An 18692-nucleotide genomic window follows, 5' to 3' on the forward strand; every position below is an offset into this window, starting at 1 on the left:
CTTCCCAACTCCATCCTCTATCCCCTGGGTGAGTTCATCCCATTTCAGTGCAGCTGCAAGCAGAATCAGCACTTCTATCCTCACAGTTAAAATGTTCCCTTATCTCCCTTGTTCTTCCCCATTTCTGCAGAGGGCATAGGGAAGAGACCCCCTTTCAGGCCCCTGATCTGCACAGCAGCAGAGCACTGTCTGTGACAAACTCACTTTCTGCTTCTTTCCCCTGAAGAAATTGTACAGCATCTCAAAGTGTTCTGGGTTGTTTTGGGGTTTTTTTTTGTTTGTTTTGTTTTGTTTTTTGTTTGTTTTTCTCTAGAAAGCACCATGGTTAAACTGCATGCAACACCGATCTCCTCTGCCAAGCACACCTTGCACTCAGAAATAAGTAAAAGCATCATCCTGGCAAAGGCATCAAAATGATAGAGGCCTTCAGGAGGGAAGGGACATACAGGGATGCTCTGGAAGGACAGCTGACTCAGATACATTTGGAAATATTGCCAGCCTACATCACCTCCACCCCACGTGGCAGCAGCCACCATTGGTACCAGCCCAAGGCAACAGCACAGGTGGCTGAAGAGTGGAAGACACAGGATGACACTGGACCTGCAGAGATGTTCTAAAGCAGCTGGCTGACAAGGCAAGCAGCAGTTCGGCTGGGGACCATAAAAGTAGCCAGGTGACTGAGGGATGCTGCATTCCAGGGTGGTCACCGAGAACAGAGCTGGAAGTGTTTTCTCAGATAAGTCTGTGCCTGTGTGATGGCCAGGGCTTTGATCAGCAGCAGAAGGGGGATTGATTAATGAGATATTGATGAGGTGGGAAAACAGCTCAGCTGTACATAACCAGGATACCACAGCAGATCCTCATGTGGTGTAAATAAGGATCACTCCACTGAAGTCCTACAGAAGTGGGTAATTCATTGCAGGGAATGATCCTTCTCCTACACATATAGAAACCACAGCCTCAGCACATGACAGTTGGCACATGAGAAGTTATCAGGTCCTTTGTTTGGACGTGATCCTTGAAAAGCAGCCAGCCAGGATGAATGAAGATGCCACTGAGTAAGAATATTTCAAATTCAAAGATGACAGCAGTATTAAAATACCCATGGAGGCAAGTATTTGAGGGAGTCACAAATAGCTGCCAGCTTTAGGCAAAAGCAGATGGAAAGATAATCCGAACTACAAGTGTGCAGTCCCATCCCAGGGGAGCTTTACAACACAAGCAGGAAATATTTGGGAAAGTTTGGAGCCTTGCAATTAAAGTTCCTTCCAACTTAATCCAAAGAGAGAAGACCTGTGTGAGCCAGCACAGCTGGGTATGCACAGGTAGAAAGGGAGCTGAAAAACTTTTCCAAAACTTTAGTAGCCGAGGTAAAAAGAAAGGGTCAAAGGAGAAAAATACAAGCAGGATCAAGTCTAATTAAAGGAGCAAAAATAAGTGACAGCTACAAAAAGGCAGGGGCTATTTTCATACAGAGCAAAGGGTCGCTGGCACATATTTGCCGAGCCCCAACACCCAGAAGGCAGGGAGAAAAAGAGGTCCTTTGTGAGAGGGATGGGGAAGGCATGGGAACGCAGGAGCCCTGGGGTAGCTCAGAGGCATTACTGTACTTAGCACAAAAGAGAGAAACAATAGAGGGCAAAAGGAGACGGGGCTGTTTATTTTTCCGGGTATGGTAGGCAAGGGAGGGCTCACGAATTGTCTTGGGAGAGACACTGGGAAAATTGGCCACTGAGGAAGAGAAAGTATCAGGCCCAGGTAACAGACAGAGAGGCACAAGGACCATGAGGTTAAGAATGGGGGAATTTCTAATCTAGGGATTAAATAAGATGTTTCCCTCAGGTAAATCGTAAACTGGCAATCTGCCTAAAGAACTGCTGCAAGGTATCTTCTGAAAAGTGGAACAAGGGTGTTTGAGAAATGCAAAGGATTATTAGCAGGTATTCTCTAAAAAATGCTTTACAAGAACACCCTCTCTTTTTATACAAGGCAAAATGCAGGGTGGAACACAAACACTTCAGCATACATGCACAGTCATTGTTTCTACAAAGCCTCTCGGCTCTGCCTCCCACCCAGGGGCTGCATGAAATACCGAGCAACTCCCCGGAGCTCTGCTGCATTCCCAGAACAAGGGTAGCCACGACGCAAACAGACCCCAGGAGTGAAACGGCAGCAACCAAGAACTACATTTTCTGTTATTGCTTGGATTTCAACAGGACTGTCCTGAGACTCACCCACCCCAGTTTCCCAAAGCGCCAAGAGCTCAGAGCTCTCATCCAGAGAGCTGTTCAGCTGAAATTGAGTCCTTCATTGCCCTAACTCGGGCACCCAAATCTAGTGTTAATCCCTGGAGCTCTGCCAGCATCTGACCACAGCAACTTCTCTACAACCCTGCTACAATTCCTATTCCCAAAGAGCCTAAGAACTTACCAAGACATCTTGCAAATAAAAACCCCACCAGCATCCTCTTGCAGATAAAGTAGAAGGGCAAGATTAAGAAGATTAAGGGTAGATTTAGAGCTCACTGGAGTGCAAGAGATGCAGGCATCCCGGCACTGCAGCCACAAGGAGGGCACCAGCAAGGCCCTTCCCAGGCAAGCTGCTGCGTTCCTGCCATGCGCAGCAGAGGAGAAATCCAAATGGGAACTAGATAACCCTTAGGGTCCCTTCCAACCCAACCCGCTCTATGATTCTTTCAGTCACCGAGCCATTCTTCCCCCAGAAGACATCTCTCCCTACCAAGGCCAAACCCAGCAATCCCCATGAAGGCACACAAAGGCTGGTCATCCTGCTGCAAATCCAGATCCATACACTGCTGAAGTCACATAGTTTGGTGATTGCATTTCGACTCCCGAAGGCTGTTTCTGCTACGGAACATGCAGCTTCACTCCACGCTGGTGAAATTGAGACAAATATCACTCCATCGCTTCAGTTCAAGTCTGGCTGTAATTAATTTCATTGAGTCTGACATTTGAAATAAATGAAGGAACATGCTTCCACCATCTGGAAAAGTGCATGCTGACACTTCCAATCATTTGTGCATCCACTCGTGAATGTGTGTAGGTAATGTCTGGTATTTTTACATATATAGAGAAAAGGTAAATGACAGATTAAGGCATCAATCCATGCAGACAAGTACAGCAGCCCAGCACCACTCATCATACAGATGAGCAAAAGGCACATTGAGTAGTGGAAGTGGCCAAATGTGGTAAGAAAAATATTTGGGAAACTGGAGACAAGGCAAATGCCAAGAAGAGTTATCAGTATATTTTGAGAAGACTGATTTATACACGGAGCATGCTTGATATTCTCTCCATCGCTAAAATAAGCAATATGTATAGTACTTTGTACTGGGGTATACATAATAGCTTAAAAGTAATCTGTGTACATTTTATAGGCCCTCATTTATTACTCAAAGGGAAGACAGAATTTTCACAGCTACAGGAAAAGAAATTTTGTCCTTACAAAAGTGCAGAGGTCACTTACAGTATGTTCCTCTTCCCTTCATTAACATGCCAAGATATCTTTTCCAGAGCAAGAAGGGAAGAGGCATTCCCTTTGATATTAAGACAGTCATCCTAGGAAATACAACAACAGCTATACAAGACTCAAACCCATGAGAGTTTGGAAAGGACTCTGCCCTTTACCAGTGCCAACCTGGCTGCTCCTGCCCACTCCTGCCAAAAGCATCTGGACGTGCACACAGGGAAGTTCCAGTTGCAAATCCATTGCTATATGCACAGATAGTAAAATAACTTCATATGAAAAACAGGACATTCATACTGTTAATTCAAAGCAGCCATAACCCCAGTGTAAGCATCGCTGAGCTTGGTGGCTTGAAACAGGAGTTTAACACTAACCAGGACCAAGCAGCCTGTATGAAAAGGCTCCACCAAGGCTGGAGCCACAGTGCACACAAGTCCTCCTTGTTCAGCCCTGCACTCTTGCTTCTGCAAACATCTAAAATAACCATACTGCAGCCCTCAGTACAAAGGCAAAGAGTTTCTGCTTCTCACACCCGTTAGTCCTTGGTGGAGCATTAGTTCCTCCAGTGGCAACTGCCTCCTCTCCAAGAGGCACTGACATCTGGCCGCACGGAGCAGCTCCTGCACCGCATCCATCCCTTCCTCCACTCACCCTGGGAGGCTTCGTACACGGTGAGACACGTCAGAGCGTGGCAAGGCAGAGCTGCTTTCAGGGCCGGGGGGTGCTCTGGGGCTGGGTGCAAGCCTCACCTGTGCCAAGTATGCCACTTCCAAAAGGCTGATCCATCACTTGGCAGATTACCAGGGGGCCAGATTAGGACTGTGGCTTGTCCAGAGCAGGTTGTTTCACCTCATGAGTTCTCCAGTGATTATTTCTCACTAGGCTTTCCTTCCTAGAAGAATTTTCCACATGCCTTATTTAATCCTGTGTCGACTGACATTACACAGGCATGACATACCTGCCTGCACTAACACTCCCCTCCGCTACTATTCATTGCTCACAAAAATGGAAAGAAAATTGTTGAAACTGATCCATTCCCCCAGATACATTTCCTGGGGCACATCTGTACCTTTCGGTCCTCAGCAGAGCAGAACCCATTTCAGTTTCATAGAAGCTCCCCCTCGCCTCCCACATCTATTTTCAGCCTTTCCATTGACTAAAATTTCCTATAAGCTACTCCGAGGCTGGGCATTTCACCATCATCAGAAAAATAATCAACTTGACCCACAAGTCACAACAGGAGCAGGTATAGGGGGCCCCTATAGAAATAGAACCTGGAGAGATATATAGATATATATATAAATAGAACCTGTATATAGAAATCCCACCCAGGTTCTTCAGAGGCCACATAAGCTAAAGCAAAGAAGTGGCAGATTTCACACGCACCCCCAAAAGCAGATGTTTCAGTTTCATCCATAAAAAGCTTAGTCCCAGGCCACAAATTGGCCAGCTCTGCTCAAGCAGCAGAGACTCTGCTATTTCCAGGCTCACAGGAATGGTGCTCATTTTAGCAGCATGTCTGTTCGTTATTTGGGATGAGTGTCCCCAGGGCAAGGAGGGCCCCGGCTTGTCTGGCCAAGGCTTTGGAGAAAGGAGCTGCAGGCAGAGAAGCACGCTGGTTTACTCGGTTACTCTAAATGTGCAGAACATCTTTAACTGATGTTCTGACTCCGAGAGTTTCAGAGCATCTCTAAGTTTATTGGTGTGAAATCTTAAGTACCTTCCAATGAGGAACTCAAAGTTCTTCACAGACATTTCCACACCCAAAACAAGCTCCACTTTTGGTTCTGGTTCATATTCCGTAGGAAAAATCTCAACCAGCTTGGTGTTATCCAAGCCTATTCCCCATTGCCACAAGAAATCACACTGCATTTTCCTAGGCTGAATCCCAACCGCTACGTAAAATGCTCCATAAACTGCCAAAAAACCACAGGCCTGTGGGCAACAAAGGCAAGTCAAAAGCAGTAGTAGAAAAGAGACGAAGGGTTGGTTTGGAATTTAGGCTTGACGATGCTATGCAACTTCACTGCCTAAATTCCCAAGGTCCACAGGAGCCGGGTCCCAGCCCGCATCCTCTCGGCAGCTCCACGTGGACAGACTCTTGCAACAGCGCAGTGCTGCAAGAGCTGGACACGCAGCCAAGCAGCAAAACCCCTGCATCTGCCCCACCACAGGGCCTTGGGCCAAGGCAAAACTCAGCGTGTAAGTGCCAAAGGGTCGGACCAAACCTCCTGGCTCACACACAGGGACGCTTTCCCCCTTGGTGCACTGGAATTCCCTAAGCAGAGGCTGTGGCTCCGTTCAGAGGCTGGATACAAAGCACTGCATCCAGCATCCTTGGGCGCTGCTGTGTGCCAAAGGTCGCCGGGCTTCTCACCACGCTTCCCCATGCACTGGGGGAGTAAAGGGCTGATCCTGCCCTGCGAAGTGCTCACGGGGACCATCCGAGAGTCAGACCCTGCTGCGGGAATGTGTCTGTGGCTGGGAAAGAAAAGGATGGTGAGACACTGCAGAGGACTTCACCCTCCGTGCCGGCCCTGGCAGAAGGGTTAAGCATGCCTGCTGCCTTTTCTATACATAGTCTTGTAAGACAATAGCCTCCAGCACATAAAGTCTTCACTGCTTCCTGATATAGCTCTTTAATTACAGAGCACTGGGAAAATTGATGGTTCCAGAACAGATACGGCCCTTATTGTTTTCTTCTGTTTTGCATCCTGCAGGGAATCAGGACTGAAATTTAAAAACAAAAAAGCTATAGTCCATTAATAAGCACTGGGGTCTGTTTGCTTCTCCTCTCGGTCCCTGCTCCTGAGGTCAGCAAGGAAAGCATCCAACAGATGCAGAAAGACAGATTGTTTTAATTTAAACATTTGAGAGAGGCAGAGTGAGGGACTTTCTCCCGAAGTGTACAAGACGTGATAATATGCCTCTCCCGATCCCTGCAAACCCTTGCGAGAGAACATTCCTAGCAGTTTTCCTGTATGAGCACTCACCAGCGAGTGCCAAAGGCAGTGACCAGGAAGAAAGCCGCTTCTTCTTCCCACCCTCACGACGCTTTTGGAGCACAGAAACGATGAGGCGATTCTTACTGATCTGCCCTCCCTGTTACAAAAAGCAGAATACCCAAGGGGATCAAGAGAAAAACATCGGCCTCAACAAGAAAAGCATCTGCAGCCACAGGGCTCCAGGCAAGCAGTTCTTATCCTTCAAGGAATCAACAGCTTTCCAAGATGAGACACTGAGCAGCCCATGGGCAGAGAACAGATGCTGTACTCTGGGGATGGACAGCCTCGTATCTTCCAGGGAGAACCCTCCAGGGGCACGTCCAGCGTGGCTCCTGCCCTGCAGCAGGCTCCTCCTGCACGCTGGCTCCCACCGAGTCACACGCCAGCAAGCACAGAGCAGCTCTGCTGGCCCCAGGCATCTCAGATGCTGCCAGAAGCTATCCCCTGCCTATCAGCAGCCAAACGCACCTACCACCCACCTCATCCATCTGCAGAAATCTTTAACTTCCATGCAATACCACCACAAGGGTTATAGTCCCAATGCTTCACCACACAAACCAGGCACAGTCCTCCCACACATGAGCTACAAGCCATCAACTCCTGCCTTACTACAGCCCTCAGTCAGCATCATATGCTATTGCATCACTAGCAAATGACTCCCAGTTCCCAGCCATTTGAGATCAAATGGAATTTGTGCTGAATTTTCAGCCACCTTGGATCAAAGCTAAACTGGCAAATTCATTTTGAAGTTGTTTACGGAAATGATCTTGCATTAGATGGGCAAGAGGAACAGTTGGCTTAATTTTCTACCAAAGGTGTATTTTGATGGAGGAGGATAAATCAAAACTCTTAAATTCTTAAAAGCTTTAGTTATTTTTGGAGGAATATCTGTTTTACACCGGAGAAGTGACCTCAGAACAGGAAAAATCCAATGGCTAGAAATCAAAAACGTAAATATTTTTATGTAACATCTCTCAGGATCCAAGTTCTGCCAAACCACCAAAGTGGTGCTAGACAATACGCAGGGGTGTCTGCCACAGCACAGCACCATCTCAAATGAACTGTGGATGTTTCCTTTCCAGGACAGTGAAATGCAATTAGACAAAATGCTAATCACCCCAAAGGAGGGTATTTCAGCCATGTGCAAAAGGAAACCCACAGGCACAGGAGCCCGTGACTTAAAGAAACTCTACCCCATTTAAAAAAAAACAAAACAAAAAAACACCAAACAAAAACACACACAACAAAAAAACAACCCAAACATTAACAACTTCTGAACTGGCTTCTATTTTCTGGCCTCCTGGCCACCACTGCTGTTTTATTGAAGTTACCCCAGCAGTATCAATTAAAGGAAAATTCTGACCAGGTCCCCATCCTATCCCACCCACTTGGCATCAGCCCATCCACAGCTCACCACTCCCCCTTCCACACGTGCGACCCACGAGCCACATTTCTGTTTTCAGCACTCTGCCAGTGTGGTTAACCAGCTGCCTGGGGCTTGTCAAATGAAGCTTTTGGGCAGGAAATTAAAAAAGCTTAATTTACCGCTGGGCATTTACTAGGGCCAAGGCAAGGGATGGGCCCCTGCGTACCTCCAGGCACGCTGTAGCTCACAGATGCCACCACCCTGCTCCAGCGCTGCAGCTCTGTCCCCTGGGATGGTGCAGGAACTGAGCTATGGCCTTGCTGACACCCGTTGCTCAAGGTGCACACATTTCCTCACCAACATTTCAAGAGGTAATACCGTCCCACCAAAGCACTTTCGTAACACTAATAACCCTCGCTCTAAGTCTTGGAGGAAAGCAGCCTGGCTGAGTATTGGGGGTCTACACATCAGTCTGGAGGTGGCCTTTTCTTCTGGGTACCACTGGGTGTATAAAGCAGAGCACAAGAGCTTACTAATACTGCAGGCTCCAGCTGTTTGTTTTGCAAAAGAGCAGCAATGAGTCCCATGCTTCCAGACCATCACCTTGAGTTTCTGCACACAGCCTACATAAGCCTTTGGAGCCCCCGGCCACTGCAGCTGCCGAACCCCATCTCCAGCCCCTCACTCACTTGTAGGTGCTTCAACACTTCAGCAGATCTCAGCTGAGATTCACTCTTGTAACCCCCTGAAAGTACAGTGAAACGGAGCTGTTTGGCACCAGCTGAAACACCTCACTTGGAAGCTCCTTTTTTTCCATTTCTTCTGAGCAGAATGACACTTGTATTCACAGTGACTCATCTCCTTGACCTTTCTATTCACTTTTAATGGTGCAAGCTGGAAATAAGGGCATACAAACAATGCATTCATTATTCAGCTGGTGAACTGCAGCCCTCAGACCAAATCTCTACCCTGCAGCAGACAAGAGCAGAGTAGATATTCCAGCACATCTAGGATGAGCCCGCTCAAAGACCATACAAACCACTAACTTTGTATTCGAGGGGTGCAGCTGAATGAGCTGCACCAAAAATCACTGTGTACAATGCTGCAGGAGTACGAAAGATCCTGGGAATCTGGCAGTGTCATCTCCAGGAATTCAGCTGCAGTGAATTCTTACTAAAGTATTGTCTTGGAAACAAAAAAGGGGGTGGAGGGAGGAACAGCAGAGGTCTCCATGAGGATACATGAGCTCAGCCAATGAACAGCTCTTCCTATATATCCATACTCAAAAAATAGAAACTCCAGCTGACGTTCAAATGAAACTCTAAATCTGGCCACTAAAACTGCCTGACAGTCCCTTCAAGCAGGAACTCCAGCAGACCCCTTCGTGACCTCTCTTCTCTTTAGGAGTTTTCCCCCCCATCAACTTCTTACAACACTTCCAGCAGAGCTGCAAACTCCCCCATCTTTGCAAGTTACAGCAACGAAGCGCAGAAAAACAAGGAAGGAAAAGGGCTTTCAACAGTTTGCTTAAAAAGCTGAGCCAGGGGAAAACTTACTGCTTTTTATTTATTCTGAAAGAATTAGCATCTCCCTGGCTGCAGATGCAGAGCTTGGTCCAGGCAGGGATGGCATACAGGGTCATCCCCAGCTGACAGTAAGATCTGATGCATCTAAGCTTGGCAGATCATTCAGGTCTTCAGCAAGCTGCTGCTTCCCAAGGAGAACAAAAGCCCCCACCCCCAAAGGTGACCCTCAGCCCTCATAAGAAAACAGGGTGCCTAGCTCCTTCGGGTGACACCTGGACACTGCTGAGGCTAATGGAAAGCTGCCCCTGAGCACAGGAAGAATGGGGTTTGGTCTTCAAATGTTTCTCCAGTGACCCTAGAGCAGCAGGGCTGAGCACCCCAGGAATACAGCATCAGGCATAGGAGACATCTCAAGGAATCAAACCCACCCTGTCAGGATGAACGCACTTAGCCCACAGCCTGCGGCAGAGCACTCCTCAACAAAATACCCACGAATTACTTTCTCACATCAGCAAAACTGTTGAGTTTCGCCACCCCAAAGCCAGCTAACAGACGGACTGACAGCAGCTTACCTGGCCTCCTCTTCCTGCCCACAGCACAGGCTTCACATGCAAAACCCCACAGGGATATCCAGCACCCTGCTTCCATCGCCATCCCTCCACTTTCCAAAGAGTTTTTCCCCCCCAGTAAACTGAAGCATGTGGATGCCCCAAGAGATCTGCAGGCTTTGGATTTCATGTATAAAACCAATTCTTCAAAGCGTTCCGAAAACAGTCAATAGAACAGCATAGTGGTCTGTATTGTAACCTACACTACCAATCTGCAAGGAATCTGCCCAAATCTAAAGAAAAACTCCAAATAACCTCCTGGATTTGCAATGTGAGGCACTACTGTTGCTAGACAGGAAAACACCATCCCAGAGAGGAAAAGTATTTTTAAAGTAGAAAACTCCTAGACCACAACCACTAACACAACCTGAGGCACAGGGATGAAAAGGAACTCTTAGAAGGCTCCAGTGCTTGAAAATATATGTTGTTGGTGTATCAGCATCAAACATGTATTAAAGCAACACCTCAATACCAGGTTCCATATGGGGAGACAGGATCAGGCCCCAGGGCACAGGAGACAGACTTGCCTAAGGGCTGGGAGAAAGTCTGCAGAGGTTAGGAGTGTGCACAGAGGTAGCTCATCCCATTCATTCAATCCCCAAACGATCCTTTTTCTCTCCAGCTTATTACACAATCTTGAAGGAAAACTCCAGCATTGTAAAAGCATTAATACCATTTTCATAGTTTCAAACACTACGTCTCTCAACATTCTGAAAGCTTCCAGATGATGCTAAGAATCCTGTTGCTTCTGGAGAAAAAGAGCCCAGACTCAGAGCAACCAACCTCAAAAATGCCTTTTGTGTAGCTCCTTCATTTATTTATTTTAGTTCTAAAGACTTTCCAGACACGTCCACAGAGAAACCACGACATCATTTGGATGGCTCACTCAGTGCTAGGCTTCGTTTCAAGAGCCTTAAAACTTGCCAAGAGTAACCCAGTGGCTAATTGTACCATGTTGCCAACCTAAGATTTTTCCATATAACATTAGATTTCAACAAAATTTTTCCATTCTTTCATGTCTCAATTTTTTTCCTGGTTTTGCTCGTTGTTCCCATACTGTTGTTTTTTCTTTGCTTCACACAAAGGTTTATTTTATTTTTAAGAAAAAAACACCAGCTTACAATCTCAGTACCTATCACATAAGCTCCAGTCTAGCTCCTAAGAATAGAATCTTTGATACACAGCAAGGCTTGGCTGCAACTGGAGAAGACTGTCCCAGGAACCTTCCTCATGCAAGCTAGGAAGGCAAAGAAGACGGAATGCACTGCCTAGATTGGCAACAGCCAAAGGTTTAAGCAGGTAACAGGCAAAAAACAGGAGGCAGGAAAAAAATATCTTGAGGATCTGAAGACTGCATTCAGCTTGCCTTGGTCAAGGATTTCCACCCACAGCCGAAGAACCAAGCTGCTAGCTCAGGACACCACTGCTGATGCTCAGCCAAAGGGGGACAGCCAAACTCGGTAATGGAACTGTTTCCTGATACAGATGTGAGGCTGCCTTCTCAAGAAAGCACAAGACAGTGTCCACCTGGAAGGGTTTCCCTTCCCAAAAATCTCCCAAAACCTCCCCAGCAAGCCACCATGCCATTAGCAGGGAATAAAAACCTAACCAACATCTTCAGACTGCTATTCCTGACAGCTCTGCAATAGCTGCACTCCGAAGGGGCCAAAACCAGAGATAAATCCAAATAAAAGTAAGAAGAGCCCAAAAAGGCACTGAGCAGTCCCAATCCAGAACACAACCAAGCACCATGAAACTTCCATGCTTCAGTAGAACGAGAGCTTTTGGTTACACCAGCCCTCCCTTGGGGCTCCCCAGCACATCAGTTGATCCAAGGGGGACCCCCTTTTGTGGGGACAGGGTCTCTCCCAGCACAATGCCAGTACTGGGCCCTACTGCTTATATCAAACACGCTTGCTGTATAGCCAAGACGGATGGTTGTGCTCCACACCGAGAAGTTAAAAGTCAAGGACCTATAAAGGTAGTGCAGGGAAACTGGTGAAGGTTATCAGGTTATCCAGCTGAACTCCAGAAGCAGCATAAATCACAGGCGCACCCACCTCTGACACAGACTTTTACTTTGGGACAAATCCTGCAGAACTTAAATTTGACCCAGCTCCAGCAGATGACTGTTTAAAGCCTCAGCATTCCCAAAATATCCTCAGCAGTAGCAATATCGGAGACTTGCAGCACAGTCAGGGCTTTCCTAAGTATGAGTAGAGCCTACGCTGGATAAAAAGTGCAGAACAGGGAGTGGAAGAAGTCTTCCTCTACATGAAAAGAAGTCTGGGAAGAGGTATGTTTTGTGGTTCCTTCCTGGTTTACTTCCCAGACAATTCTTCTCTTTTCAAACAGCAGTTTCCATTTACCAAACCTACATACTGAAGAGTTATAATCAAGTCTTCAACAGAACCCAAACAATGTCTTAAACCTTTCTCTGCAGCATAATTCATTTTATGAAATGATAGCTGCATCCTGAGGATAGGACTCCTGCTAAACAAACCAGGCAAGAGCATACGTGGGCGAGTGTGTACATACATGATGAAGTGCCAAATTTATACTTGTAACGCAGCAGGGATTTCCCCCTTCTTAGGGGCTGCTGCACTTCAAAGTCAATTCACGCGACAGCAGAGCATGAGCTCCGAATGGAATCGCTCTTCCCAAATCATCCTGGACCTGGGTACCTCCACCCCAAACCATGCCATACGCAGACTGTCTTAATGCCAGCAGCCACCAGCAAGGCCCCTAACATGACCCTTTGGAAGTCCTTTAAGGCCAAACAGCCCCCACCTGCACCATTTGTTTGAACAAAGTGCTGGACCCATCTCCACACCCGAGGCGTTTGCTGCCAGCCAACAACTGCCGGGCTCAGCTGCCCGCTTTTCCCAGGTCCCACCGCTCTCCAGGCATAGCCACAAGCAACCACACAAACACATAAATAGTAAAAGCATCAATCACCATGGTGATACCTTCATTTGAGAACTTTTCTTTTTTCTTTTTGTTTTACATACACCATTTCCCCAAGGACCTGCTGGTCTGCGCCCCCCCCTCCCCCCCTTCATTACCCCTTGTAGATTTGCTGGGCCAGAAAGCCCCTAATCCTCAATCTGCTCGTGGGGAAGCGTTCACAGCAGTATTGCTCTGTGCCGTCTTCCCAAGCGTAGACTTTAACGTTCACGAAGAGTGACTGGCATCCATCCTCCACCTGCTTTGGGAAGGGCAAGATTTGCAGTGCAGCCCCAGCATCCAGATAGCATGGGGAGAGAGAGCGCACAGGGAGCACGTCAGAAAGTCAGGGCATAAGACAAAAAGCTAAGAAAAGTAATTGTTGAAAAGACATAATTGCTAATTCGTTTTACCTCCACAGAAGAGAAAAACTCAGGACTGAAGAGCAGTTTCCTGGAAAGTACTCCCACAGATTTACTTCTGAAGTCCAGACAAAACTCAGATTACCTAAAACGCATCTACAAATGGTACTTCACACAAATGCCTCTGCGTTACTGGCATGTGCCACAGCAGCGCCTTCTGCTTCTCAGCATCTGTCGCAACGCTTTGTTTCATCTTTGAGATCAGATCAGTAATTCAAAGCAGTTGTGAGAACACACACTCTAAGCCTGTGCCCTGAAACCAGGCTGCAGGACAGACAGGGAAACTTTGAATCACCAAAGCAGGGATGGACAGGCAGCACCAGACCACATCTTCAGTGTCTGAAGAAAAGCAACTGGGTACGTGCTACAGAGGGTTATAGGACACCTACGTGCCATTAAGGGTCCGGGCCTCTGGGACAGTGGCAAAGATTTTCATGTTGGAGTTCTGAGAAAAAGAAAAGGTGCTAGAGAATTAAAACTTTTATGTTGAACATAGTCTACAGCACAGCTGCTGGTGCCATACACAGAGAAACGGCACTCTGTCTTTTCTTGGGAGCTACCAGTAGGCTACACCCAGTTGAATAAGGCTCACACCTCCGCATCTGCATCACCCTCCCACAGCAAGAGGTGGGAGATCAAAGCAGGAGCCCCATCACCGAGTTACACCCCAAAGGCTTCTGACAGATGTTGATACAACCCCTGCAACACTGTGATCTGACTGCAAGTCACCACATACAGATCTCAGGTTGGAAAGGACCCATTAGGATCAGAGTCCAACTCCCTGCTCCTCGCAGGACTACCTAAAAATAAAACATATGACCAGGGACATCATCCAAATGCTCCTGGGACTCTGACGGGCTTGGTGCTGTGACCACCTCCCTGGAGAGCCTGATCCAGTCCCTGGCCACCTGCAGTGAGGAGCCTTTCCTAACGTCCAGTCTAAGCCTCCGACACAGCTTCATTCCATTTCCTTGTGTCCTGCCCCTGGGGAGACAGGAACCTACTAGTTAGAGTTGCTCTAGATTTCAAAAAGGAATGAACCTGATAAGTCCATCTCTGACAACGAAGCGTAAGGGGCAGGGACAGTACCCATATAAAATAAGGATGCACATCCCCTTGATGGTACCTATTTGTTCTGGGGCAGACCATGTCTGCAAGCAGCAGGAGTAACACCAAGCCAGTTTTGTTCATTGGGTTCAAAGAGGTTGCATACGTGAGGATCCAGCATTACAGACCTTTTTTATTGGTAAAAAGAAGTTGTATATGTGAAGGATCCTGCGTTACAGACCTGAGCGAGCAACGCCAGCGGGCGAGTCCACACTTTTGTCCCTCTTTGTATGCCAAGAATTAGCAACTCTTCAGCAGGTTTTTGCCTTAGAGCTACCCCTAAAGACCAGAGATGAAATGGAATTTCTTCAATCCTCAGTAAGCGATTGCCCAGGCAACACTGTGATGCTTCAGAGTGAAGAGCTAAAATTCCCATCAGCTTTGGTGGGAGCCATCTTGTTGGCCGCGACTCTGAAACCAGCTCCCGCATCCAGCATGGCTACAGCACCGCAGGGCAGCGAGCGCAGGAGCAGCCTTCAAAAACCAACCCGAAGGGAAGGGTCAGCAAAGTTTCCCTCTTGACCCCAGCTTACATGGGAGAATAATATATTACCTCAGCTGAATGCCTCTGCTGCGTCCCCTGGCCGGGGCATGTTCAACAGCTGGGTGCTTTTAAGTTAAAGCCCTGTTCCAATCTGGCAATTCATTGACAGCACGATCCAGGTTTTACACTGGAAATCAGATGTGCCACCAATTCCAGACTTATAAAGTCATATTTCTTCTTGTAAAACAATATCAACACTTTTGATTGGCAAAATATTAAACAAAACACTTCTAACTGGCTGGATAAAGATTATTTTTTTTTAGTTCACTCTAGATGACTGGGGAAGAGCCAAGGAGAAAAGCAACAGATGGTAACAGGATACTTCATAATTTCCAGCATTTTTATTTCTTTTAAAGGGCACGCCATGTATTCTTATTACACTTTTCTTTGCCACTAAAGGAAACTGCTGCTTCCAAAAATTTTCACCCAGAAACCTGATTTAATTTTATAGGGATTTGTAAAAGCAGAGACAGATTCCAACTTTGTCTGTGGGTTAGATTTTTGTGTGACATCATCTGTTAAGATATGGGAAAATCTGAGCTGGAAGGGCAGTGTTCAGAGGCAGTTCAGTTCGTGTTGCCTTCGACATTTTTCTCTATATTTTTCTGGAAACCCTCTCTGCAAGGTGTCTTCCCCCTTCCTTTGGAGCCACCTGATAAATTGCTGTTTAAGATTACAGAGAGGATTCACCTCTCCATACAGAGAAGCCATCTAAAATGAAGCAGAAACAAGCAATCTGAGCCGAAATAAAACCAAAGAGAACTTGGAAAGATTAAAAAAAAAAAGAGCGATAAAGAGCATTAGTCAATGCCATCAGCAGTCCCAATCTGACTCCTCCCTCATCCAAATTATTTGATGTCCCATTAAAAGGCTCATTAGGAAAACTCTGAGCTTTTCATTGCAAGAGGCATTACTTGGAGCTGCATATTGGCCCTACAAAAACTCTCAAGCCACGCACCACAGCTTCGCTCCAGCCAGCCCTCTGCTTCCCACCGCTGCGGCGAGACCAAAAAGTTTTAGTAAAGTTCCTAGGTGCCACTAAAAGGAGCTAGGTCTTCTGTCAAAGCTGGCTGAAGGATATTCACCAACAGGCAAAATGCCTACGGATGCTCTAAAACCATTAAACCGTTCACATAGACAGAAAAAGGAAATTTTTTTCATCTTTGCCTTGAAACTGAACTGGTAGCAATTCGTTTTCAACTAACACAAAGTAACAGAGCAGCCTGACAAGCTGGCTGGGCAAAAGGGGAACTCGGAATGAGCTAGGATCACTCCTAGATAGAAGAGTTCTTCTAGTCACAGAACTCCGAACAGTCCCTTACTTTCACAGTACAGCAAAACTCTTGTGGTAGCTCCGACCACCGTTAGTTTTTCCCACAGTGATGTTCTAGAGGCATTTTATTCATTGACTAGCAACTAATTTTCCATCTTGCTCAGACTTTGCAAGCAAGCCATTAATGAAAGCATTCCTCATACGCCCACCTTTTCTTCCTTAAGGTCATTTAACAACCTCGAAATTATAATTTCAGGCAATCACACTGCTATATACAGAATCCCACACGTGTTTGTCCTGGTAACACACAAACCACCCTGCAAACACCGCTTCCTAGAAAAAAATACCCAGAACACACAAAAATTCAGCATGAAAGTTGAATCCCAGGCAGCTCAGCTCTTCGGGGCACTTCTCCGTTTCTCGAGTTACCCTGCAGAACTCAGTTTAACTTTTCCCATTTCAAAAATCAGCATCGCCAACAAACCGCTTTGCATTTCCCCCCCTTGAAATACAACATCAAAAGCCCTCAAAGAGCCGATGCCTCCAAGTGTCTGCTCCATACTCAAGGAAACACTGGGAAAACACAGGGAAAACTTTTCCAGCAGACCTCCCGGTCTCCATCTGCCCTGCTCTGGCATTGCACAGCCCACCCGGGGAAGGCAGACATTTGGAAAGCAGAGCTCTCCAAACCCGCTCTGCAAACCCAAAGCGGCCAATTAGTGAAATAAAAGTATTTAGCCTCGCTCCTGTATGATTGTAAAATTTGAAAACAAAAAAAAAAGGCATTCCAGGATTTTTCTGGCTGCGTGTCTAGTGCTGTTGCACATCTGGTACTTCACAGACTTTCCTTTTGCAACGCTCCAGGATTTTAGGGAGAAATCCTGGTTTACTGGGGCTGGGGAGACTGGGGGGGTGGGGGTGGTGTGTGTGGGGGGGTGTGTGTGCAGAGTGAGCCTTGGGGTCCCGAGCAGAAGCGGCTGCAAAAAGCTTTTGTGTAGCGAGATCTGCCGCTTTGATGCAGAGGGAACAGATTCCTGCAGATTCCTGCTGGACAAAAAAAGTTTCTTCTCCTCAAGGAGGAGGAACTGCGCAAGGCGAGAGGTTTCCAGTTGCCTAAATATACATTCGCAGATATATCCACGTAGATATATAAAGACCTAGAGCCTCCAGAAACCCATCCTGACTTTTGCTCCAGAAAAAAAGAGCCCAGCAACAGGCAGCTCTGCTCTAAGAAAAGCGAATAAACTATTGTTTTAGGTTTTTTTCCCCCTTTTACGGGCCCCCTGACAAACGGCATTCGGAGACTCGGGCAGCTAAAGGAGGCTGGGTGAGGTTTGGGTTTTGTGGTTTTTTTTTTCCTTTTTTTTTTTTCTTTTTTTTTTCTCCTCCTTTCTTTTATATTTTTTCTTTTGTCTTTTTTTCTTTTTTTTTTTTTTTCTTCTTTTTTTCCTTTTTTTTTTCCCCCGGAATGCACTGAGCAAGGGAAGGCAGCTGCCTTGCCCCGCACAACAGCCCGCTCGCCCTCCCCGCTGCCACCCGCCTCCCCGCCACCGTCCCGGGGATGGGGTGGGGGGCCCGGGGGGTCCCTTACCTGCCCGGCCGAGGGACAGGGCACCCAGCAGCACCAGGGCAGCGGGTACCCACCAGCTCCGTATCCAACTGCGCCTTTTCCACCGCGTGTGCGTATCCATGGTCCACAAAAAACGGGGCACCAGCTCGGGACAACTCGGGGGGAAAGGGTGAAAAAAAAATAATATATACAAGCGAAGAAAAACCGCTCAGACCCCCCCGCCAGCCCCCCCCGGAGAGCAGCCGCTTTTTATAAAGCCATGGGGCGGGCGGAGGGCTGTGGGGGGCTCCGCCGCGCTCACTCCCGGCCCCTGCCTGCTCCTGCAGCGCAAAACTTTTCTTTCTCTCCCCCCACCCCCCTTTTTTTCCTCCTTCTTTTAAACCCAAGGGCAGAGTTTGTCAATCCCGGAGCCGCGCAGCAAATCAGGGCCGGGCGGAGCGGCCCCAGCCCGGCCCCCGGCCCGCCCCGGCCCCGCGGCAAGTTCGAACGCTGCGGGGCTGCCCCGCACCCGGCCCGCGGCTACGGGCACCAGCCGCACTCGTCCGTCCCTTCCCCTCCTCCCAGCCCCCTGCTCTTCCCGACCCCCCCGGGAATAGGGCCTGGGGCTGGCGGAAGCATGGAAAGTGCAGGGATTTTTTTTTTTTTGGGGGGGGGGGGGGGGGGATAGAAAAAAAAAATTGAAAGAGGCCACCGCCTCAAAACGTGAGTGCAAAGGGTAAAAGTGCAAACAGGAAGGAGTGGGAGGGGAAGGTGGCATCCCCCCTCCAGGCTAGCCAGGCACTGGGGTGGCAAAACCCTCTGGCCAGCCAGCAAGGGGGCAGCTGGGTGTGTGTGTGTGG

At 47.7% G+C, this 18692-nt stretch overlaps 1 protein-coding gene across 3 annotated transcripts in view; it reads right to left on the reverse strand.

Moving 5' to 3' along the window:
* COL5A1 (collagen type V alpha 1 chain) overlaps positions 1 to 18221 on the reverse strand; it is a 160335-nt gene extending 142114 nt beyond the window's left edge. For all 3 annotated transcript variants that reach the window (XM_055803058.1, XM_055803051.1, XM_055803044.1), the window contains exon 1: positions 17875 to 18221. In XM_055803058.1, coding sequence (XP_055659033.1) covers positions 17875 to 17974 — 100 coding nt within the window. In that variant the 5' untranslated portion in view covers positions 17975 to 18221. The remainder of the gene's footprint in view (positions 1 to 17874) is intronic.
* Positions 18222 to 18692: the final 471 nt, after the last annotated feature.

This window comes from Falco peregrinus, chromosome 1 (genome assembly GCF_023634155.1).
Source record: "Falco peregrinus isolate bFalPer1 chromosome 1, bFalPer1.pri, whole genome shotgun sequence".
Lineage (NCBI taxonomy): Eukaryota > Metazoa > Chordata > Aves > Falconiformes > Falconidae > Falco > Falco peregrinus.